This window comes from Chiloscyllium punctatum, chromosome 8 (assembly GCF_047496795.1).
Source record: "Chiloscyllium punctatum isolate Juve2018m chromosome 8, sChiPun1.3, whole genome shotgun sequence".
NCBI lineage: Eukaryota > Metazoa > Chordata > Chondrichthyes > Orectolobiformes > Hemiscylliidae > Chiloscyllium > Chiloscyllium punctatum.
The window spans coordinates 79,204,584-79,230,302 of NC_092746.1; the positions used below are offsets into that span (position 1 = coordinate 79,204,584).

At 43.1% G+C, this 25,719-nt stretch overlaps 1 protein-coding gene across 1 annotated transcript in view; it reads right to left on the minus strand.

The window, feature by feature from the left end:
* Window positions 1–25,719, minus strand: part of cubn (cubilin (intrinsic factor-cobalamin receptor)) — a 295,475-nt gene that overhangs the window by 239,988 nt on the left and 29,768 nt on the right. Inside the window, exons 11-13 of the mRNA XM_072574987.1 lie at window positions 9,344–9,468; window positions 6,849–7,035; window positions 5–195 (exon numbers count right to left, since the gene is read on the minus strand). Coding sequence (XP_072431088.1) covers window positions 5–195; window positions 6,849–7,035; window positions 9,344–9,468 — 503 coding nt within the window. The remainder of the gene's footprint in view (window positions 1–4; window positions 196–6,848; window positions 7,036–9,343; window positions 9,469–25,719) is intronic.

Below are 25,719 nucleotides of genomic sequence, written 5' to 3' on the forward strand. Positions count from 1 at the left end.
TTACCTCTACGTAGACTGAGGAACAGCTGTTGTTGAATTCCAATTCCATATGTGTGAACTGGAGGTGGATGCGCTCCCCAGTGGGCTGCTGGATAATGTAGACACATTGCGTGTTGCTGGGAAATGGATTGGGCCAGTTGGGGGAGGTGAGAATGCCCTTACTATCTTCATATGTTCCTCCACAGCCAGGGTCAACTATTTGTTAAGATAACAGAGCAGACAACTGTTAGTTCAACCATTTGTTCCAAAGGATTTTGACTCAACATACAGACATTTGTTGCAGCATTAGTTATTTTTATTGTCCACTGAAATAAGTGACGAGAAAGTAATGGCATATGAATTCCTGAAACTCTATCCACCTCAGCATGAAATCAGAGATCTGTGTCCCAAATCTTGGGAGAGGGGGTCCATTTTTACACCTTGGCATCAGTAGGGCCTACCATGGCTCATCCTCCCTTTACCTTTCCAAACTTGGAATGGTGCCTTGGTATTGCACTCAAAATCCTTCTCAGGCTCAAATTGGCCAAGTTACAAACAAGTCTGGTAAATCTTCAGTTCTTACAGGAAACACTGTGTCACTTGAAACAGTGATATAAATAATATGTCTCTTCACTAATTCTAGGAGAAAGTGAGTACTCTAGATGCTGTAGAGTCGGAGTCAAAACGTGTGATACTGGAAAGAGCACAGCAGGTCAGGCAGCATCCAAGGAGCAGGACAGTCAACATTTCAGCGTAAGCCCTTCTGCTGACTTATAGTGAATGCTCTTCTCTCATTTTCAGCATTTCTTTTGTACTGAAATGATACTTGCTGAAAATGAAAATGTCAGTTTCTATGAAGTTGATATGTATCCAAGGAACGTTTCCTAACATATCAAGCAACAGGAAGTGAAACTAAGTTAATAAAAACCATTAGGTCAATTGTGCAAGTTCTGTTGTGTGATAGCCAGCTCCTCTTCAGGGAAGATCCTGTAAAGTCAATGCCACAGGCCTCCTTCTAAATTGTCCATCAAAACTTAAACCTTGAAATAGTACCTGGTCTATTCACCTTCTCTACCTTGACTGATTTTTAAACTGTAATCAGATTCTGACCTGGACTTTTTCTTTATCAGTTCAGTTTTTTTTTTACTTTACAGACATCAAGAGGGCATGGCAAGCGAATTGCATAACAGTTTAAGCAGCCAGGCCCTCACTTTGCCTTGCCTCACATTCTCCTGCACAACATTCTTCAGGCCAACACATTCTTCAGCTGCACCCAGTTGTCTCTCTCCAGGCATACCTCATACTCATCTGTGTAGTGAGCCCTCGTACTCACTCTTGCCTTCTTGCACTTATGCGTCACTGTCAAACTTCACAAATAGACTTTCCCTCTTCTCCACAAAAGCCATTGTAAATGCTCACATCTCTCGACCTTCCCTCAGTTCATGAGAATAAAACACACAAGCTTGGTGAGAGGGGGTGACCTGGTGTTGGGTGGGAGAGTCCAAATTATCCAATGATAGGAGCCTTATTGGACACAGACAATGAATGTCCTCCTGCATCATGACATGGAGGCCTTGTTCCAGAGGCTACAGGTGCATGGAGCGGTCTGCCATTTGAACCCAGGACTCTAGAGCTCAGACACTGAACCATAGTAATAGAACATAGAACATTACAGCACAGTACAGGCCCTTTGGCCCTCGATGTTGTGCCGACCTTTAGAACTAATCTGAAACCCATCTAATTTATACTATTCCATTCTCGTCCATATGCCTATCCAATGACCATGAAGTTGGCGAGTCTACTACTGTTGAAGGAAGTGTGTTCCTTGCCCCTACTACTCTGAGTACAGAAACTACCTCTGACATGTGTCCTATATCTAATTTAAAGCTATGTCCTCTCGTGCTAGCCATTACCATCTGAGGAAAAATGCTCTCACTGTCCAACCTATCTAACCCTCTGATTATCTTAAATGTTTCAATTAAGTCATCTCCCAGCCTTCTTCTCTCTAACAAAAACAGCCTCAAATCCCTCAGCCTTTCCTCGTAAGACCTTCCCTCCATACCAGGCAACATCCTAGTAAATATCCTCTGAATCCTTTCTAAAGCTTCCGCATCCTTTGTAGAATGCGGTGACCAGAGCTGTATGCAATACTCCAAATGTGGCTGCACCAGAATTTTGTACAGCTGCAGCATAATCTCTTGGTTCCAAAGCTCAATCCCTCTACCACTAAAAGCTAACACACTGTATGCCTTCTCAACAACCTTATCAGCCTGGGTGGGAACTTTCAAGGATCTATGTGCCTGGTCACCGAGATTTCTCTGCTCATCTACGCAATCAAGAATCTTAACATTAGCCCAGTACTCTGCATTCCAGTTACTCCTTCCAAATTGAATCACCTCAAACTTTGCTGCATTAAACTCCATTTGCCACCTCTCAGCCCAGTTCTGCAGCTTATCTATGTCTCTGTGTAACCTACAACATCCTTCGTCACTATCCACTAACTCTACTGACCTTAGTGTCAACTGCAAATTTACTGAGCCTTCCGTCAATGCCCTCATTCAGGTAATTTATAAAAATGACAAACAACAGTGAACCCAAAACAGATCCATTGGTACCGCACTAGTAACGGAACTTCAGGATGAATATTTCCCATGAACCACCATCCTCTGTCTTCTTTCAGCTAGCCAATTTCTGATTCAAATCGCTAAATCACCTTCAATCCTATGCCTCTGTATTTGTGCAATAGCCTATCGTGGGGAACCTTATCAAACACCTTACTGAAGTCCATATAAACCACATTAACCACTTTACCCTCATCCGCCTGTTTGGTTGCCTTCTCAAAGAACTCAGTAAGGTTTATGAGGCATGACCTACCCTTCACAAAACTGTGTTGACTATCCCTAATCAACTTATTGCTTTCTAGATGATTATAAATCCTATCTCTTATAACCCTTTCTAACACTTTATCCACAACCAAAGTAAGGCTCACTGGTCTATAATTACCAGGGTTGTCTCTACTCCCCTTCTTGAACAAAGGAACAACATTTGCTATCCTCCAGTCTTCTGGCACTATTCCTGAAGACATAAAGATCAAAGCCAGAGGCTCAGCAATCTGCTCTCTGGCTTCCCAGAGAATCTGAGGATAAATCCCATCCAGACCAGGGGACTTATCTGTTTTCATACTTTCCAGAATTGCTTTCACCTCCTCCTTGTGAACCTTAATCCCATCTAGTTTAATAGCCTGTTTCTCAATATCCTCCTTGAAAACACTGTCTTTTTCCCCTATCTCCTCTGACTCCACACACAATTTCCCACTACTGTCCTTGATTGGCCCTCATCTTACTCTAGTCATTCTTTTAGTCTTGATATACAGATAGAAAGCCTTAGGGTTTTCCCAGATCCTATCCACTAACGACTTCTCACGTGTCCTGGTTCTGCTTAGCTCTCTTTTAGGTCCTTCCTGGCTAACTTGTAACTCTCAAGTGCCCTAACTGCGCCTTCACATCGCATCCTAACATAAGCCTTCTTCTTCCCTTTGACAAGAGATTCAACTTTCTTAGTAAACCATGGCTCCTGCGCTTCACCACTTCCTCCCTGCCTAACCAGAAACACTTATCGAGGACTCGCAGTAGCTGATCCTTGAATAAGCTTCACATTTCAATTGTGCACATTTCCTGCAGTTTCCTTCCCTATCCCATGTACCTTAAGTCTTGCCTAATCACATCGTGATTGCCTTTCCCCAGCTATAACTCTTGTCCTGTGATACATACCTATCCTTTTCCATCACTAAAGTAAACATAACTGAATTGTGGTCACTATCACCAAAGTGCTCACCTACCTCCAAATCTAATACCTGGCCGGGTTCATTACCCAGTACCAAATCTAATGTGGCCTTGCCCCTTGTTGGCCTGTCTACATACTGTGTCAGAAAACCCTCCTGCATACATTGGACAAAAAAACAGAACAGATATACAGCACAGAAACAGACCCTCCAGTCCAACTCATCCATCGTGACCAGATTTCCTAAATTAACCTAGCCCCATTTGCCAGCCCTTGGCCCATATCCTCTAAATCCTTCCTGTTCATGTACTCATCCTGATGCTTTTAAATGTTGTAATTGTACCAGTCTCCACCACTTCCTCTGGCAGCTCATTCATACACGCATCATCTTTTGTGTGAAAAGGTTGCCCCTTTGGTCCCTTTTAAATCTTTCCTATCTCACCCTAAACCTATGTCCTCAAGCTCTGGACTCCCTCAACCCAGGGAAAAGACCTTGTTTATTAACCCTATCCATGCCCCTCATGATTTTATAAACCTCTATAATGTCACCTCTCAGCCTCCAAAGCTACAGGGAAAATCGCCCAAGCCTATTCTGCCTCTCCCTATAGCTCAAACCCTCCAACCCTGGCAACATCTTTGTAACTTTTATATGAACCCTTTCAAGTTTCACAACGTCCTTCCTCCAGAAGGGAGTCCAGAATTGCGCACAATATTCCAAAAGTGGCCTAAACATTATCCTGTATAGCCACAACATGACCTCACAATTCCTATATTCAATGCTCTGACCAATAAAGGAAAGTATATTAAATGCTTTCTTCACTATCCTATCTACCTGTGAATCCACTTTCAAGGAGATACAAACCTGCACTCCAAGATCTCTTTGTTCAGCAACACTCCCTAGGACCTTACCATTAAGTGTATAAGTCCTGATTTGCTTTGTAGGTACATTCACATACTGAATCAAAACATTTTCCTGTGCACACTTAACAAATTCCTCTCCATCTAAACCTTTAACACTATGGCAGTCCCAGTCTATGTTTTGAAAGTTAAGATCCCCTACCATTACCACCCTATTCTTATAGATAACTAAGATCTCCTTACAAACCTGTTCCTCAATTTCCCACTGACTGTTGGGGTTCCATAGTACAATCCCAATAAGTTAATCATTCCTTTCTTATTTCTCAGATCCACCTGAATAACTTCCCTGGATGTATTCCCAGGAATATCTTCCCCAAGTACAGCTGTAATGTTATCCCTCATCAAAATGCCACTCCCCCTCCTCTCTTACCTCCCTTTCTGTCCTTCCTATAATACTTGTATCCTGGAACATTAAACTGCCAGTCCTGTTCATCCCTGAGCCACATTACTGTAATTGCTATGATATCCCAGTCCCATGTTCCTAACCATGCCCTGAGTTCATCTGCCTTCCCTGTTAGGCCTCTTGCATTGAAACGAATGCATTTTAATTTACCTCAATCTCTGCTTTGTTCCTACTTGCCCTGACTGTTTGACTTGCTCCTTTTCCCAACTGCACCAGTCTCAGACAGATCTCTTTCATTACTATCTCCCTGGGTCCCACAACCCAACCTTACTAGTTTAAATCTCCTAAGCAACTCTAGCAAATCTTCCTGCCAGTAAATTAGGTCCCTTCCAATTCAGATGCTGTCATGCAAGCTGATCCTTTACCAGTAGACCTAGCACTGGAGGGGGTCTCATGTTCTTCCAGCTGGATCAAATGTTCTGCTCCTTATTCTCTGGAGGGGCACGCAGCTGAAAACAAATACGCTAGCACAGTTGTTGGTTTGCCCTACAGACCTTCACATGATATTGCTTCTTATCTTATCCCTCATTAGAGGTGTAAAGTGGATCTCTGTGAGCTGCTCCCAGGCTCTGGTGAAGGCTGAGAGCAGGGAGGTGCAGCTGAGGTGAATGAAGCTTTAGACAGATGGAAAGTCTTCAAAGCTGTTGACAACTTTATTGCTGTTCAGACAAATTTTGCTGGCCAGTCTTTCAGTTGCCAAGCCTGAACTCCTCAGTATCACTGATCAAAGCTGCTATGTGTTGCAGTGCCAACTATCACCAGGTTGAGCTTGGGGTAGTTTGCTGCTACCCTCCATTTTGTGTTTAGAGTTTAATGGCCTACTCAGTTTACAATGGTAGAGAAATAAACACTTCCAAGTCTTAACGAGAAGATGTTCTTGCCTTAAATAAGATGTAGGTTAAATAAGATAGCCTTCAGACACAAGTTTCATTAGTAAGTTGGAAATTATTAATAAAAATATTGTGAGACCTGTTGGATCTCGGTCTTCACTCTTTAAGATCCTAGGATGTTCTGCTCTCCCGCACCCAAATTTTTATGATGCCATCAGATTGAGTGACATTAAATGATACCTCCAATGATACTCTCGGAACTGTTGTTTCCTACAGCAAAAGTCTTCTTAACATGTGAGTTTCACCGAAGAAGCACATCTGGCTGTATATTCACCAAATAACCTGGTGAGTTTGTTTATAAATCCAAACTTAAAGCTGATTTTAATGATTTTTTTTTAAAACTATAATTACTTACTTAACAGCTCCAAGGATCCCCTATTCAATGAACCACACAACCCCAAGTTCGTTTTTAGGAAATCATGCATCCAAAACTATCTTTACTTTCTTGGAAACTCTTCTCCTCTCCCCACAATGTTTCCTTCACTTCAGTATATCCAGTAGGACATAACTTTTACACAGACAGATATGAAGGGTCTAGTACACAAAAAAAAACTGCTGAAAATCTGAAACAAAACCAGAAATTGCTGGTTTTGATGCAGACTCGAAACATTAACTCTGCTTCTCCCCACAGCTGCTGCCAGATCAGTTGAATCTTGCCAGCAGGTCCTGATTTTTTTTTGTAAGGCACTTGTCCTGGAGCACTTTCCAGCCTTCTCTGTCCCCAGTCCACCGAGAAGATCAGTAAACCTAGACCACTACTACAATAATGTTTAAAGCATAGGAAATGCTTACTACAGAAGTTGGAACCAATTACAAAAATAGGTCATCTCCTGGGCTCCCTCCATTCACACAACCATCACAGATATTGATCAGTTTACCTTGCTGTGGTATTTGGCACTGCGGGCCTGTCCATTCGTTAGTGCAAGCACAAGAATAAAAATTAACACCATCAGTACAATTTCCACCATTCTGGCAGGGGTTGCTGGCACACTCATTAATATTCTCAGTACAATTAATGCTGGTCCATCCTGGATCACAAATGCACACATAACCTGACACTGTGACCTGTAGAAATTTAAAAAAAAAGTGAGGACAAAAATGTGTAATTTCTTGAGAACTGAATGCTACTTCTCATAATTTCTTTGCAACTTTACCAGTTCTATTGTCTTACCATCATGGTGTACGTTGCAGAACTCCTGCCACAAGTGTAAACAGAGTTTCTGCTGAGCTTCTGGTGAAGTAATGGCAATGGAGCAGTACCAACTGCAAAACATTTCCTTATCTTGACACGAAGGTGGCAAAACCTCCCTCCGTGCACTATGTTACACACTAAAATTTTGTATTGTTTATTCCTATCAAGTTTGTGCTTTTCTTGTCTGTGTTAAGATGATAATGAGAGTTGAATGGTTCATCATTAGCAACTGAGCCCTTAAATAAGCTTCTGCTTAGAAACATGTCCCGGGGGGTGTATTTCATTTTTACCCTATAATTATCAAAACAACAACTTTGAAGATTTCTTCCACATAACAGCATGATATTCTATTTATCAGTATACCTAAAGACTTATACAGGTAGGAGATCCTTTATCCAAACATCCAAAAGCCAAAAAGCTCCGAAATCCGAAAGTTTTTTCTGAAGTTTTTTTTCTCATTAACAATGTTGTTTGGCGAGCAAATAGTTAACCCAAGTCGACACCCACTCGATGTGTGTCACTCAGATGTGACATGGGGGGAGCGTGACCAAGCACATTCTTACTTAGATGTCTGCTCCTCCGGTAAGATTTTTAAAAGTGTTACCATTAAACTGTCACTATTCTGAAAACCAAAAAATTCCGAATTGCGAAAAACAGCTGATCTCGAGCATTTCGGATAAAGGATCTACTACCTATATCACACATTTTAAAAATAAAATCATCTGTCATTGTAAATGTTCTTCTGCCGAAGAAATTTGTTATATTGTAGAACAACACTTTTTTTTAACCTAACGCTAGAAAAGACGGCCATTCAGGCTCAGAATACTCCTCTTCCTGTCTCCCATTTATGAGAGATGAACCTCTGTGAATGTCGTGGGAACCAATAAGTGTTTGCCTCAAGCTTGCATTCTGTACAAGTTCTTTCTGTGTCAAGAGAGTAAAATATGCAGCCACCTCCAAAAACACACAAACAATTTCATACCATGACCCCATATGTACATCAATTGCACATTTTTTTTAAACTGAAAAACAGATGCATTAAAAGAAATTGTAACATTTAAACTGTTACAGAAGTAACTGAGTGCCTGCAGAATGAATCATTTTCCTGTTTCATGTCGGTGTCAAACTCTCCACATTTTATCAAATGTTTGCTTCTGTGTTTAAATGAGTTTTAGAGTCATAGAGTCATAGCGATGTACAGCATGGAAACAGACTCTTCAGTCCAACCCATCCATGATATCCCAACCCAATCTAGTCCCACCTGCCAGCACCCGGCCCATATCCCTCCAAACCCTTCCTATTCATATACCCATCCAAATGCCTCTTAAATATTGCAATTGTACCAGCCTCCACCACATCCTCTGGCAGCTCATTCCATACACGTACCACCCTCTGTGTGAAAAGGTTGCCCTTTAGGTCTCTTTTATATCTTTCCCCTCTCACCCTAAACCTATGCCCTCTAGTTCTGGACTCCCCAACCCCAGGGAAAAGACTTTGTCTATTTATCCTATCCATGCCCCTCATAATTTTGTAAGCCTCTAATAAGGTCACCCCTCAGCCTCCGACGCTCCAGGGAAAACAGCCCCAGACTGTTCAGCCTCTCCCTGTAGCTCAGATACTCCAACCCTGGCAACATCCTTGGAAATCTTTTCTGAACCCTTTCACGTTTCACAACATCTTTCCGATAGGAAGAAGACCAGAACCGCACGCAATATTCCAACAGTGGCCTAACCAATGTCCTGTACATGACCTCCCAACTCCTGTACTCAATACTCTGACCAATAAAGGAAAGCATACCTTCTTCACTATCCTATCTACCTGCGACTCCACTTTCAAGAAGCTATACACTTAATAGTAAGGTCCTAGGGAGTGTTGCTGAACAAAGAGACCTTGGAGTGCAGGTTCATAGCTTCTTGAAAGTGGAGATTAAGATTTGCTTTCCCAAAATGCAGCACCTCGCATTTATCTGAATTAAACTCCATCTGCCACTTCTCAGTCCATTGGCCCATCTGGTCAAGATCCTGTTGTAATCTGAGGTAACCCTCTTTGCTGTCCACTACACCTCCAATTTTGGTGCCACCTGCAAACTTACTAACTGTACCTCTTATGCTCGCATCCAATTTTCTCCATAACATTGCTGAGGAAGATTTTGACAATTTTTTTTGCGTAAGGCGAACTTACAAGACACCGCCCATTCGCACAGGGATTATCGGGTTGACAGACATCATGGAGAAGAACACAGCCATTGGGTCCAAAGCCATTCCCAACATAATCATGAGGGCAAGTGCAAGTTTGAATGGCATTACCTGAGATAGAAAAACAAACGAAAATCATCTCTTAATTTTATGTTAAACCTTCATAAAATAATCAATAGTTGATTCATGGGCCACAAATAAGTTATAAACAATACAGTGCTCTGCATACTTGAGATGAATTTTGCAGACCCCAGAAGTGGAATGGCAGATTGGAGGGGTCATCAAATCGGGCACTATGGCAACAGCACTATGCCTGTAACCTCTTTTATCAGGGGCAGGAGAGGCATACAACAGACCACATTTGTCTATGTGCCAACTGAAGTCTTTAAGTGGTCAATTCATGACCACCTGAGGCTTCCTCCAGCAACTGTTGGGATCTTTCCTACTCTCATCCTCTTGCTCTGTTCACCCATCAAAACCACAACTCATCTTGTTCCTGGTTCCTCTTCGTAGGCCCAGCAGTGGTCATTACTCTAGGTGGCGCTGCTGGGACTAAAGAGTCCAATGGCTGTTAAATAGACAAGCGCAAGTGGGCAGCCCCAAACTGGACTCTGTGACCCACTTAAAATTCAGTCTTTAGAGATTATTTGAGATAACAAGGGATTTCTGATACAAGTAATATTTTCAAGAGGAACAGGTCATGGATTTTGGAAAACTGGACGTCCAATAATAGTGTCAAGTTAGGAAAACCTTTGTTGAAAACAATCATCCTATCTCATTATTTCACCAATCCATGGAGAGCAGCCCATCAATTTTACTACCGACCCTGAGATCCAGTTCTCTCACAACTTTTGTTAAAGAGCAATGTGTAAAAATTCTATAAGTGTACCAGAGACGTCATTATTTTTCTATATTTCAAAATAATATGCTCACAAAATGACTTGAGTTGAGCCATAGACTTTAAATACTGCACTGTTTTCACTGAAATGCTTGAGTGTGAATAATTTTAAAACAGGAAACCTAGAAATAAGTATCAGGTAATCATGACTACAGTTTATCTTGCAAGATATGAAAAAGGTTTATTTTCAATCCACAAACACTATGGGAAAACAAATTCATACTCCAATCAAACTATTCATCTTATTAAAGACTATTTGCATAACAATATGTTTCTTTACACAAGGCGAGTTTTTAAATTGCAAGTTAATCAAACTAGGCAAATGACTGCATTAACTCAGCTGTAGCACTCTTGTGTCTTGAGTTAGCAGTTATGGGTTCAATTTCAACTTGAGAGACTTGAATATATAATGCAGCCTGTAACTTCAGTATACTACTATGAGCAGATGCAAGGTTATGCTGAGACTCTAAAAGTCCTTTCTGGTGGAGAAAAGTTTCATCTGAAAAAGAGCAGGCCAGATCTCCCTGGTATCCCGATCGTCCCCAACCACCATCACAAATCAGACTGAATGTCAGTTACTTCATTGCTGTATAGGGGAGCTTGCTGAATACAAACTTTGACATTGCAGCTGACAAAAAAGCAGGATGACTCTGAGAGTTAGAAGACTGATTACAGGGCTACAGAACAGGAAGAGTTTGAAGCTCATGAGAAAGAACTTCAGAAGATTTCAAAGCCTTGCTGCAAAACAGCAATGATCTGGAAAGGAAAAATATGTCGAACAGTAAGAAGGAAAATTCCAAGTGCTCACCCAAGTCAGTTAGATGTGAGAGTCCACTTCAATGGCAGCTGTGGTAGCGATCTTGCTGTTGCCTTAACCATTTGTTAACACAGAGAGCCCACAGCATGGCCTGTGGGAACTCTGGAAATTTCAGCCTCCATCCTATAGAATGGCTTTAGACTCTTAAAACACAATCGTTACAGCTATATAAAAGCACTTATTAGTGTGGCAGACAAATCTGTGTCCAGGTAGTCCAAAAAAGGGCCACCATGCCTTATAGACATTCTCAGTCTTGTGGTGTATCATACTTGTAAGAAAATCCAAGGGGATATGCTCCATAACAATCTTCCGCCAACCCATCAGGGCCGGGGGATTTCCAGACACCCAGCCCAACAAGATATTCTTTCTTGCACAGGAAATGAATATGCTGAAAAGTAATTTCCTTATGCACATCTACAGGGAATATACTGGGCAGGCCAAGAAGAAGACAGCTTGAATTCTTCTCCACCCTTACATGCAAAATCCCCTCCATTGCACCTGCCACAGTGATCCAGTATGTTTGAAGCCTACCACAGGACCAGAGACAACGGGTAAGAGTGCCTGTACTAACTCAACACGTGGGGCATGTTGAAGATACCCCTGGTTTAAATTTTGACAAACGATCCAAGCCAAATGGATCCTGTGGAGAATCTTCAACTGTACAGCATGGGTCCTATTGCAAATTGATATCTTTCTTGAGTTTTCAGAATATCTTCCCATGCCTCTGAGGAGACCTCAATCCCTAGCTCTCTCTCCTACACCTTGCAAAGTCGATCAAACTCATCTGAGGGGGCGCTCCCCAATTGATGATATAAAGTGCTGACAGAAAGTGTACTCTTAGCACTGAGCACCCTCCTCTCTATGTCAGATTTGTAGGGATCAGTCAAAAGTGTAGATTTTTAAAAATAAAATTCCCAACTTGAAAAAAACGAACAGGTCCCTGTTAGATCACTCGCATTTCCGTGCTAACTGATCAAAAGATAGCATTGTGTCTCCCTCAAATAAATCACCCATGCAAGACACACCACTATGCATCCAATGTTTGAATCCTGAATCTATCATCCCCGCTTGAAAACCCAGCATACCCACTATAGGTGTAAAAGAAGATGTTTTGCCAATATTGCCTTCCCTCTGCCGAATTGCCTTCCATGTTTGAACAGTATTGATAATTGTTGGGTTATGGAAATATTCCTTAACTGTCCTCATTTTGTCCAAAAATTGTATACTAATAAGGGGGCACCTTGCCTGAGAGGTTTCAATATCTAACCATATTGAAAAAGGGCCCAATCACTCACGTAAGATAAAAGTGAACTAAGTTGATAGTTTTTAATATCCGGGAGATCCACTCCCCCAGTCTGTGAGGCAATTGCAATTTAGCTAATTTAATATGGGGCCGCTTATGATGTCAAATAAAGGAGCTGGACCAACTGTTCAGTCTTCTGAACATTTGCTTATCGAAAATCAGGGGTACAACAAACAAGGGAGAATACTCATCTTAATAAGAGCTACCCAACCTGACCATTAGACCAGAAGCATCTCCCATCTTTGAAGGTCTTGTTTGATTTTGTCAAATAATTGAACAAAATTAGCTTTGAACAACCGATCACTGGTGTAATGAATATGCCCGACTGAATAAAACCCCCCCCCATGACCACTTAAATGGGAATCAAGATTCGCCCTCAACACTAGCAACTTTATCAGAACACCCATAGGCATAGCCTCTGATTTTGCAAAATTAATCTTGTACCCTGAAAAGAGGCCAAACAAGTTGATGCAATATATCAGGTGAGGCACTGAAACTGCTGGATTTGATTAAAGGCAATCATCCACATACAACAGAATCTTGTGTAATTTTGATCCCACTTCTAGAGCTGATATATTGGGATCCCTACAAATGGCCTCCACCAACGTTTCAATCACCAATGTAAAAAGAAATGGTGAAAGGGGACAGCCCTGTCGGCTGCCCCTAAAAGTGCTAAAATTGCTTGATCGTACCCCATTGGTGATGACCGTAGTGAGATGATCCCTGCAGAGAACCATCACCCATCTGATAAAGGCTTTGCCCAAGCCAAACCGCGTGAGAGTATTAAAAAAAAGTTACTGTCACTCAACTCGGCCAAAAGCCTTCTCTGCATGTAGAGAAATCACCAATCATTGTATTGACTGTTGTTGTCACGCTTGAATTACATTAAGCAGCCTCCTAACATTGCTGGAGGATCTGCGGCCCTTTATGAACCCGTTTGGTCCTCTTTAACAATTGAAGGTGACACAGTCTCCAGCCTTAATGCAAGAGTCTTAGAGAGGATTTTAAAGACAACATTTAATTGTGAAATGGGTCTGTGTGAAGCATAGTCATCCAGGATCTTCCCTTTTTTAAAAATAAGCGAAACATTGGCCTCTCTCAGAGATGGCGGAGATGATCATGACTGTACGAGTCATTGAACATGTTGAGCATCGGGCCTGACAATATGCCTATAAATTCCTTGTAGAGATTGCTGGGAAGTCCATCAGGACTGGGCGCCTTTCCACTCTGAAGCTGCTTCACAGCCTCCTTCACCTCTTGCTCTGATAAGGGGAGCATTGAAAAGACTCTTTTTGGGGGTCACACCCGGGAGCTCCAGATCCTTGAAAAAGCACTCCATCTTGGCCCGCCCCTCCGCACAACCCTCAGGTTGCTATAATTCAGAGTAAAATCTCTGGAATGCCGCATTAATCTTTTCGGAGTCACATGTTAGGTTCCCAGACCCTTCCCTAATTGATGTAACGGCTTGTGGACACTCCTATTCCTGGTGTGATATGCTAGGTACTTGCCCGGTTTGTCACCATGCTCATATAACCTTTGCTTTGTGAAAGTAAGCTCCTTCTTTGCTGTCTGCATGAGCACAGAATTCAGGGCAGACCGCAGCGCCATAATCCTCTGTAGCTTAACCAATGAGGGCCTGTCAAAGTAAGCTTTCTCGGCTGCCTTCAACTGTGCTTCAAGGAGACCCGTTGCTGTTCATCCTTCTGCCACTTCCTACTGGCAGAGTAGGGGATAACTAACTCCCTGGCATAGGCTTTGGCAGTTTCCCAAAGGATGAACGGGCTACAAGCCTGAGCTAATGTCTAGGAATGCCCTAAATCCCTTAGGGAAGTACTCCACAACCTTATTATCCTTAAGGATAAAGGGACCCATTTGTCAGTGCCCCGGGCCCACTATAGCTTCCTTAATCTTAACCAGCAGGTACACTGGAGCGTGATCAGAGATGGTAATATTACCAATCATTCAAGATGCCACCAAGTCCAGGGTTGCCACTGGGATCAGAAAAAAAATCAATCAACATCTGTGTGGATTCAAAAAAAGTGTAAAATCCCTGCCTGTAGGGTGGATGCGCCTCCAGACATCCACCAATCCTAACTCCAGACACAGATCCACTAATTGTTTAGTTTGTACAGAGGGTATCAGAAGGCCTTTGGGCAACCTGTCTATCTTGTGATCTAGAAGACAATTAAAATCTCCTATAGGAGGACTCGAGACTGATCAAATTAGAGAATGCATCTATCTGAAATTTGAGGGGATGGGCTGGAGGGCAGTAAACATTTAAAACACCACATTCTTCCCTGTTTATCAGGGTTTTGAGGATTACAAACCTCCCGTATGTGTCTTTAATACAATCTAGGAGTTTAAATGGGAGATTCCTCCTAACCAATATAGCCACTCCCCTACTTCTGGTATTAAAAAATGAAAAGCAAACCCAATCAAAGCCATTCTGTTGTAGTTTCAAATGCTCTCTACCATCCAGGAGTGTCTCCTGTAACAAAGCAATATTCACCTTTTCCTTTCTAAGACTCGTGAGTACCTTTCTCCTCTTAATTGGTGAGTGACTCCCCTTGATGTTCCAGGTACACTACTTAATCAAGTCATGAGCCATAACCTTCTGCAGTAACATTTAGATTCCAGAGAGAAGGAACTCAAATTACAAATCACTGAGCCTTGGTGTTAGAAGATTCATTGAACATAAAAACTATATAATCTAAAACCACTACAGTTAACAAACTCACAAAGCTATCAAAGCCATGGGCACCTGTATGGGCCCCAGCTATGCCTGTCTCTTTGTTGGCTACATAGAACAGTCAATCTTCCGTGATTATATCGGCACCACTCCCCACCTCTTCCTCCGCATTGGCGCCACCTCATGCTCCCGCGAGGAGGTTGAGCAATTTATCAACTTCACCAACACATTCCACACCGACCTTAAATTTACCTGAACCATCTCTGACACCCTCCTCCCTTCCTGGACCTCTCCATCTCCATTAATGACGACCGACTTGACACCAACACTTTTTACAAATCCACCAACTCCCACAGCTACCTGGATTACACCTCTTCCCACCCTACCTCCTGCAAAAATGCCATCCCGTATTCCCAATTCCTCTGCCTCCACGGTAACTGCTCCCAGGAGGCCCAGTTCAACCACAGAACACACCAGATGGCCTCCTTCTTTAGAAACCACAATTTCCCTTCCCACATGGTTAAAGATGCCCTCCAATGCACTTTGTCCACATTCTGCACCTCCACTCTCAGACCCCACCCCTCCAATTGTAACAAGGACAGAACCCCCCAGCGTTCACCTTCCACCCTACCAACTTTCACATAAACCAAATCATCCGCCGACATTTCCGTCACCTCCAAACGAACCCCACCACCAGGGATATATTTTCCTCCCCACCCCTTTGCACCTTCTGCAAAGACCGTTCCCTCCGTAACTACCTGGTCAGGTCCACGCCCCCCTACAACCCACCCTCCCATCCTGGCACCTTCCCCTGCCACTGCAGGAATTGCAAAACCTGTGCCCACACCTCCTCCCTCACCTCTATCCAAGGCCCTAAAGGAGCCTTCCACATCCATCAAAGTTTTACCTGCACATCCACTAATATCATTTATTGTATCCGTTTCTCCTGATGCAGTCTCCTCTACATTGGGGAGACTGGGGGCTTCCTAGCAGAGCGCTTTAGGGAACGGGACACCCGCACCAATCAACCACACCGCCCTGTGGCCCAAAATTTCAACTCCCCCTCCCACTCAGCCGAGGACATGGAGGTCCTGGGCCTCCGTCACCGCCGCTCCCTCATCACCCGATGTCTGGAGGAAAAAAGCCTCGGAACACTTCAACCCCAGGGCATCAGTGTGGACTTCACCAGTTTCCTCATTTCCCCTTTCCCCACCTCACCCCAGTTCCAAACTTCCAGCTCAGCACCATCCCCATGACCTGTCCTAACTGCCTATCTTCTTTTCCACCTATCCCCCACTCCACCCTCCTTTCTGACCTACCACCTTCATCCCACCCCCATCCACCCATTGTACTCTTTGCTACCTTCCCCCACCCTCCTCCCTGACCTATTACCTCCATCCCCATCCACCTATTGTACTCTATGCTACATTCTCCCCAGGCCCACCCTCCTCTCATTTATCTCTCAACCCTTCAGGCACTCTGCCTGTATTCCTGATGCAGGGCGTTTGCCTGAAACATCGATTTTCCTGCTCCTCGGATGCTGCCTGAACTGCTGTGCTTTTCCAGCACCACTCTACTCCAGTATCAAAGATTATATCCAATAAAAAACAAAAAACAAACCAACATATAAAGTGCCAATGGCGATGAATAGGGAATTCACCTCCTGCTCAAAGGGGGCATCTACACATCCGAAAATGCAACTTCCCCTCCCGCTGCCAATACTGCAGCCCGGGCATTTACATACCTGAACTGTGCATAAACTGCTCATAGGTAGGCATCTAGCCATCCCAACCATTTTCCCTCCTCCAGCTATAGCCGCACCACAAATACAAGCAGAATAGATAGAAAATACACCTTGGAGTAACAATGTGAACAAATAAATTTTGAAAAAAAAGGCAAATACCCCACCGTCCTTTGATTAGATTAGATTGCCTACAGTGTGGAAACAGGTCCTTCAGCCCAACCAGTCCACACCAACGCTCCGAAGAGTAACTCACCCAGACCCATTCCCCTACATTTACCCCTGGGTAATGCACCTAACACTATGGATAATTTAGCATGGCCAATTCACCTGACCTGCACATCTTTAGATTGTGGGAGGAAACCAGAGCACCTGGAGGAAACCCATGCAGGCATGAGAGAATGTGCAAACTCCACACAGCCAGTCACCCATGGCTCGTAAACCGTCTGGTCCCTGGTGCTGCGAGGCAGCAGTGCTAACCACTGAACCACCGTGCCACCTTTGGTAAAACAAAACTTAGAAATTAAAAGTACACATCCCAACAGCCCTCTGAGGATAGGTTAGACCAGATTGTCACCAATAAAAAAGGAAAAGAAAGCCCCGACCAGACTTCCTTTTTTTAAAAGAAAAGTAGAGGTAGATCCAAACAACACTACTATTTGTATCTACTAAATTGTTCGGATTAAGTTAATTTGTCCGCAAAGTCTCTTGCCTTCTCCGACATGTCAAAGAAACGTCCAGATCCATCTAAGGTGATCTGAAACACGGCCTGATACCTCAGGGAGTACTGGATCCTGAGCTCTCTCAGTCTATTCTTCATGCCGTCATTGGATTTTCTTTTCCGGATCACCGCCACTGAGAAGTCCTGGAAGAACATGATCTGAGAGCCCTCGTAAACTAGGGCCTTTGGATCCTTCCCTTGGATTCTGGAAGTTTCCATGATTCTCTCCTTATCTCTATAGTGATGAAACCGCACCAAGGTAGGATGAGGATGTTGGTCCAGACCTGATCTCCATGCTGTGACCCGGTGAGCCCTCTCAATCTTCAAGCTCCTGGACGCCATCAGAGTGGTCACGAGGCCCCCAGGGAGCAGCAGAGTCTGTCGGGATACCTGAGTAGTTGGTTTACATTTCTTTTAGTTTTGGTTTTTCTTCAGTTCCTGGACGCCGTCAGAGAGGTCACGAAGTCACATATTTGGATAGTTGTTTTACCCAAAACACTTACTCGGGTAGTGTCTCTCACCCATCCTCCTGCTCTAACCAAAAAAAAGGTTCTAGGCATCGGTTGGTAAGGTGACATGTGTTTCCTTTTGTGTTTCATTTGTTTTTTTTCCAGCAGTCTATTTAGGAATTTAGAATAGCAGGAATGGGGATTAGGGCAGTTGAATGTTCCTCCAGCAGTATGTGTCCCTGCTGACTTCATTTGTGGGAAGTGCACCCAACTGCTCAAGTACTGTGTTAGGGAACTGGAGCTGGAGGTGGATGAATTTCGGATCATTGAGGAGGCAGAGGGGGTTATTGAGAGGTGTTACAGGGAGGTAGTTACTCCACAGCCATGTGAAGGTATATGAGTTACCATCAAGGGGAGGAAAGGGAACCGGCAGGCAGTGCAGGGATCTCCTGTGGCTGTTCCCCTCGATAACAAGTACACCGTTTTGGATACTGTTGGGGGGAACATCTTACCAGGGGTAAGCAATGGGGCACACACCTCTGGCGCAGAGTCTGTCTCTGTTGCTCAGAGGGGAAGTGGGAAGAGGAGCAGAGCTTTGGTCATTGGGGACTCCATAGTTAGGGGGACAGATAGGAGGTTCTGTGTGAATTAGAGAGACTCACATTTGGTGTGTTGCCTCACAGGTGCCAGGCTTCATGATATCTCTGATCGTGTTTCAGGGATCCTTGAGGGGGAGGGGGAAGCAGCCCCAAGTTGTGGTCCACATAGGCACCAATGACATAGGTAGGAAGAGAGATGGGGATTTTAGGCAGAAATTCAGGGAGCTGGGGTGGAAGCTAGAGCTAGAACAAACAGAGTTGTTATCTCTGGTTGCTGCCAGTGCCACATGCTCGTGAAGTGAGGAACAGGGAGAGCATGGACCTGAACACGTGGCTGCAGGGATGGTGCAGGAGGGAAGGTTTTGAATTCTTGGATAATTGGTGGGACCTCTACAAACAGGATGGTCTTCACCTGAACCAGAGGGGTCCCAATATCCTGGGGGGGAAATGTGTTAATGCTTTTCGGGGGGTTTTAAACTCACTCAGCAGGGGGTTGGGAACCTGAATTGTAGGTCCAGTGTACGGGAGGTTAAGGGTAGTGAAGTCAGGGATCGACTTACAAGGTTGTGAGAGGCCACCAGCAATCAGGATGTTGGTTTGAAATGTGTGTACTTCAATGACAGGAGCATCCAAAATAAGGTGGGTGAACTTGCAGCATGGGTTGGTACCTGAGATTTCGATGTTGTGGCCATTTCAGAGCCATGGCTAGAGGAGGGTCAGGAAAGGTTGTTGCAGGTTCTGGGATTTAGATGTTTCAGCAAGAACAGAGAAGTTGGCAAAAGAGGCAGGGGTGTGGTATTGTTAATCAAGGTTAGTATTACAGCAGCTGAGATAACATTTGAGGACTCATTCACTGAGGTAGTTTGGACTGAGGTTAGAAACAGAAAAGGAGAGGCCAACCTGTTGGGAGTTTGCTATAGGCCTTCGAATTGTTGCAGGGCTGTAGAGGAAAGGATAGCAAAGATGATTCTCAATAGGAGCGAGAGTAACTGGGTAGTTGTTAGGGGGACTTTAACTTCCCCAATATTGACTGGGAATACTATAGTTCAAGTCGTTGAGATGGGTCTGTTTTGTTCAATGTGCACAGGAGGGTTTTCTGACTTAGTATGTAGTCAGGCACTGGGGAATGAACCTGGCCAGGTGTTAGATTTGGAGATACGTGAGTACTTTGGCGATAGTGACCACAATTTTGTTATGTTTACAATAGCAATGGGTAGGGATAGGTATATACTGCAAGGAAAGAGATACAACTGGGGGAAAGGCAATTATGATGTGATTAGGCAAAAGTTAGGATGCATAGGATGAGGAAGGAAACTGCAGGGGATGGACAGTCTTGAAATGTGGAGCTTATTTAAGGAACAGCTACTGCAGGTCCTTGACAAATATACACCTATCAGGCAGGGAGGTGGTTTTTGAGAGCGGGAACCATGGTTTACGAAAGAAGTTGAAGCTCTCATCAAGATGAAGAAGAAGGCTTATGTGAGGATGAGGTGTGAAGGCTCAGTTAGGGGGTTTGAGAGTTATAAGTTAGCCAGAAAAGATCCAAAGAGAGGGCTCAGAAGAGCCAAGAGGGGACATGAGAAGTTGTTGGCAAATAGGATCAAGAAAAACCCTAAGGCCTTCTATAGGTATATCAGGAATAAAAGAATGACTAGAGCAAGTTTAGGGCCAATCAAAGATAGTAAGTGGAAAGTTGTGTGTGGAAACTGAGGACATAAGGGAAGCGCTTAATGAATACTTTTCATCAGTATTCACATTGGAAAAGGGCAATGTTAGTGAGAGTACAGAGATACAGGCTACAAGATTAGATATGATTGAGGTTGACAACAAGAAGGTTTTAGAATTTTGGAAGAACTGAAAATACGTTGGACCCCAGGGCCGGATGGGATTCATCCTTGGATTCCCTGAGAAGTCAGGGAGGAGATTGCAGAGCCTTTGGATTTGATATTTATGTCATCATTGTCGACAGGAGTAGTGCCAGAAGATTGGAGGATAGCGAATGTTGTTCCCTTGTTTAAGAAGGGGAGTCAGGACAACCCTGGTAATTATAGGCCAGTGAGCCTTACTTCAGTTGTGGGTAAGGTGTTGGAAAAGGTTGTAAGAGATTGGATTTATAATCATCTGGAAAAGAATAATTTGTTTAGAGATAGTCAACACGGTTTTGCGAAAGGTAGGTTGTGTGTCACTAAACCTTTTGAGGTCTTCGAGAAGGTGACAAAACAGGCGGATGAAGGTAAAGCGGTTGGTGTGGTGTATATGGACTTCAGTACGGTGTTTGATAAGGTTCCACACGGTAGGCTATTGCACAAAATACAGAGTTTAAGGATTGAAGGTGCATTAGTGGTTTGGATCAGAAATTAGCTACCTAAAAGAAGACAGAGGGTGGTGGTTGATGAGAAATGTTCATCCTGGAGCTCAGTTACCAGTGGTGTGCCACAAGGATCTGTTTTGGGGCCACTGCTGTTTGTCATTTTTATAATTGTCTGGAGGTGGGCGGAGAAGGATGGGTTAGTAAATTTGCAGATGAGACTAAGGTAGGCAGTGTTGTGGATAGTGCTGAAGGATGCTGTAGGTTACAGAGGGACATTGATAAGATGCAGAGCTGGGTGGAGAAGTGGCAAATGGAGCTCAATGCGGAAAAGTGTGAGGTAGTTCACTTGGGAAGAAGTAACAGGAATGCAGAGTACTGGGCCAATGGTAAAATTCTTGGCAGTGTAGATGAACAATGAGATCTCGGTGTCCAGGTGCATATATCCCTGAAAGTTGCCACTCAGGTTGATAGAGTTGTTAAGAAGGCATATGGTGTGTTGGTGTTTATTGGTAGGGGGAATTGAGTTTTGGAGCCACGAGGTCATGGTTCAGCTATACAAGACACTGATAAGGCCGCACCTGGAGTATTGCGTGCAGTTCTGGTCTCCGCATTACAGGAAGAATGTGGAAGCTTTGGAAAGGGTTCAGATGGGATTTACTAGGATGTTGCCTGGTATGGAAGGAAGATCTTATGAGGAAAGGCTGAGGGAACTGAGGCTGTTTTCATTGGAGAGAAGAACGTTGAGAGGTGATTTAATCGAGACGTATAAGATAATCAGATGGTTAGATAGGGTGGACAGTAAGAGCCTTTTTCCTTGGATGGTGAAAGCTAACATGAGGGGTCATAGTTTAAAATTGAGGGGTGATAGATTTAGGACAGATATCAGGGGTAGTCTCTTTACTCAGGAGTAGTAGGGGAAAGTGAGGACTGCAGATGCTGGAGATCAGAGCTGAAAAATGTGTTGCTGCGCTTTTCCAGCAACACATTTTTCAGCTCAGGAGTAGTAGGAGCATGGAACGGCCTGCCTGCAACAGTAGTAGACTCGCCAACATTAAGGGCATTTAAATGGGCAGTGAACATATATATGGATAATAATAGAGCAGTGTAGGTTAGATCGGCATCAGATTAATTTCACAGGTCAGCACAATATCAAGGGCCGAAGGGCCTGTACTGTGCAGTCAAGTTCTATGTTCTCATTCCAGCCTCAAGGTTAAGGAATTTCAGCAACCAGTGCTCAATAAATTCCACCGGTCGCTCACTTTCCTTATCGTCTAGCAGACTGACGATCCGAATATTTTTCTCTCCTGCCCCTGTTCTCAAGGTCATCAACTTGGTCAAGCAAATTACGGACCTGGTCCTTCAGGTCTTTGATTCTATCCTTGGAGGAATCGGTATCAGCTTACATTACTGTGACCCTGCATTCTACCTCATCCATCCTTTTCTCTAGGTCTCCCAGCTGCTGCACATGCTTCTACAGCATGATCGAGATTGGGGCCAGCTTCTCCTCTATCTACTTGCCCATCAGCACGCAAGAATTTGTGAGCTCCTTTACCGGGGCCTGGTAGGAAACCGAGTTCGAGGATCCTGCAGGCTGGGCCATTAGTCCAGCCTCAGATGTACCTCCTCTCTTCTTTGGCCTCCCTGGACGGTCAAAACTAAGGTAGGTTGCTCTCTGGCAGTTTCCTGGGACACCATGATCTTTTCAGAATCCCAGGATATTGCAATGGTCCAGGTAGGGTGGGTTAAAACTTCATTCTGCTTGCACTGCAGTGTGGAGCTCTGCAACACAATCTGCCTAGGTCGCCGCCATCTTGGATCCCCATATAGAAAACTTTTCAATGGCTTTATATTGTCTAGCAGAATATTTTGGATGTGGACCGTTAAAGGATAAATTAATTTATGGCCATATATTTATTGGCGTTTGTGATTGAGAAGTTTTCAAACTCTCTTCAACCCAAGGTGGATTTGACATTGGAACTGACAATCCAACTCATTGTATGGACAGAGATAAAGGCCAAGAATTCATCAGCACTGTAAGGATACTGCAGGATTCTTCTGACAGGTCAGAGAAATAGGCCCCTTATGACCTTATAACCCTCCCAACAGCCTGCCAAAGCATCTTAGGTTAGGAATCAGCTTCTTCAACCGGGTTAAGTTATATGAGGTATGGCTGTAACCAGAATCATGCACAAAATAAATGTCCCAGCAGTTGGATATCAGTGCTACAAATGTGAGCAGCTGGGTCATTTTAGAAAATAGTGGAAGTCAAGAGGACCTTTAGAACCTCAGAAAAACACAACCTGCAACAGAGAAGCTTCTATTGAAGTGGAAATTATGCAATGAAGAAATAGTTCAAAAAGTTAATAATATGGAACAAAAGGTGATGTTAACATTTCGCGGTGAGGCCAAAGAAGGTTAAAACAGATGCTGGTCCATCAATTTACAGAAACCAGACACTGAGACAGAATTTAAGCTTTTCACAGGAGCAGTTCTTTCAGTACTAGCAGACAGCTTGACTTGTTTGAAGTCTGAACAGTCAGATCAACAGCCATAAAACTCCCAGGTCTAGGAATGTGACCTTTGCTATATGGGCAAATCAGCACAAAACATGCTCAAAGAGGACAAAATGGCAATGAATCTTTATAATGTACTAAAGAATTAGAATACTTTATTGTTGAGAGGAAATGTACGTACTCACCTAGATCTCTGACAAAACTTTCAGCAAGAATTTCCAAAGATGTTCAAAGTTTTAAGTACGTTGAAGCAGGAATATCACATCACTCTGCAAACAGATAGTAAATCTATCTGCTTGTACACTCCCAGAAAAAAAAATCCTCATTCTTTGATGGGAAAAGTAAAATCTCAATTACAAAGCATGATTGAAAGGAGAGTCACTACACCAGTTCCAGAACTTCCACAATGGTGCACAGATTCATAAATCAATTGGATAACTAAAATTATCTGTGGATCTCACTCAGTTAAACAAAAGTGGAATACCTCACATTACATTCATCAATGATGGTTCAGCAAAATTGGCAAAAAATAAGGTTTTACAAAACTAAATTCCAATAATGGGTGCTGGCAGATACCCTTCAGCCAAGAATCCAGTTGCCTACATTCAGGCAGCATTGATTGCATCAACTACCTAAAACTTGGCATCTCTTCTGTGCCAGCGATTTTCGAAAGAGCAATGTCTAGAAACCTGGAAGTGAACATGAAAGCAATCAATGATGTCTTAGTGCAAGGCAAAGTAAAGAAGGAACATGACTATGTTAAGGACCTTTTAAAGGAACTACAGAACAAAGCCTTGCACTAAATGACAAATATTAATTATTGAGAATGACAGTTACATTTCTCAGACACAATATCCAAGAACAAAGACAGAGAAGACACAGTCAGGAGTGATTATATGAAGAGAGAAGTCTTAGCCACTAAACTAGAATCATAGAGTCATAGAGATATCCAGCATGGAAAAAGACCATTCAGTCCAACTCACCCATGCCGACCAGATTTCCTAAATTAATTTGGTCCCATTTGCCAGCATATGGTCCATACTTCTCTAAACCCTTCCTATTCAGATACCCATCCAGATGCTTTTTAAATGTTGTAATTGTACCAGCTTCCACCACTTCCTCTGATATGTCATTCCATACACGCACCATCCTCTGCATGAAAAAGTTGTCCCTTAAATCTCTCTTAAATCTTTCCCCTCTCACCGAAAACCTATGCCCTCTAGTTTTGGATTCCCCAAGGTCATCCCTCAACCTCCAACACTCCAGGTAAAACAGCCCCAGCCTATTCAGCTTCTCTCTATAACTCAAACCCACTATCCCTGGCAGCATCCTTGTAAATCTTTTCTGAACCCTTTCAGGTTTCACTGTATATTTGATCAATTTCTTTGTACAAACATAAATAAAGGAATATTACAGTACATAAAGAGATGAAAAGTCTTAGTGAGAAAGAGAGAGAAACCCCAGGGACAGTATTATGTGCAGGCAGCCACAGTCTGAAATACTCCAGACTGGTGTCCTTATGTGCAGTCAGCAGTTTTGATCTATAAGTACAAGGTAAATTAAAAGAAATCACTCTTCTATTTTACTATAAAACCAGAAGCCTCCTTTCAGACCCGGCGAGTGACTGCCATCCACAGTGCATTAGTGCTGTGCTCATGAGAAGAAGACTATTATAGTCATACTCACAGAATCATACCTATGGGCCAATGCTCTAGACTTTGGACCCTATCCCTGTGATATCCACTTTCATGGTGAGGGCTGTAGTCTGTAAACCTGCTTTCAACATCTAACTCTGGACCCCATGAAATAATGACTTCTTTCTAAACCAATTGTTACACATTTCTTTCAAAAAAAAACTGCGTCCTCTAGCAGTATTCAATAGTGTAGACATAAAATATGATCTGTGTGGGAAGGTAAGAAATGGGTTAAGAAAGCTCTTAATTTCTCTTGAGATTACAGTATTAGTTGTGAAGTTTAGCTGTCAAGTTTAAGTCAATTGAAAGTGCATACAACAGAGAATATTATTCAGTTGATAACTGCAGGAAAAGCAATTTGTTCTGCAAAGGAACTTACCCAAGTTTATGTCATTCATTTTAATGAGTTTAACAATGACTGGTACAGAATGGTATTGAAACAAGAACAGACTTATAATGGAAGCTTCCTTTGATGGAGTATGAATGTGTATGAGAAGTGGAACTATTGATAAGATAAAGAAAGGGTGTTGAATGAGAAAGAGGCTCTAGTTGTAGAAAACTGATGATAGTGATAAAGATAAAGCAATTAAGTTATCTTTATTTGGAGTCATATTCAAGTTTTGTATC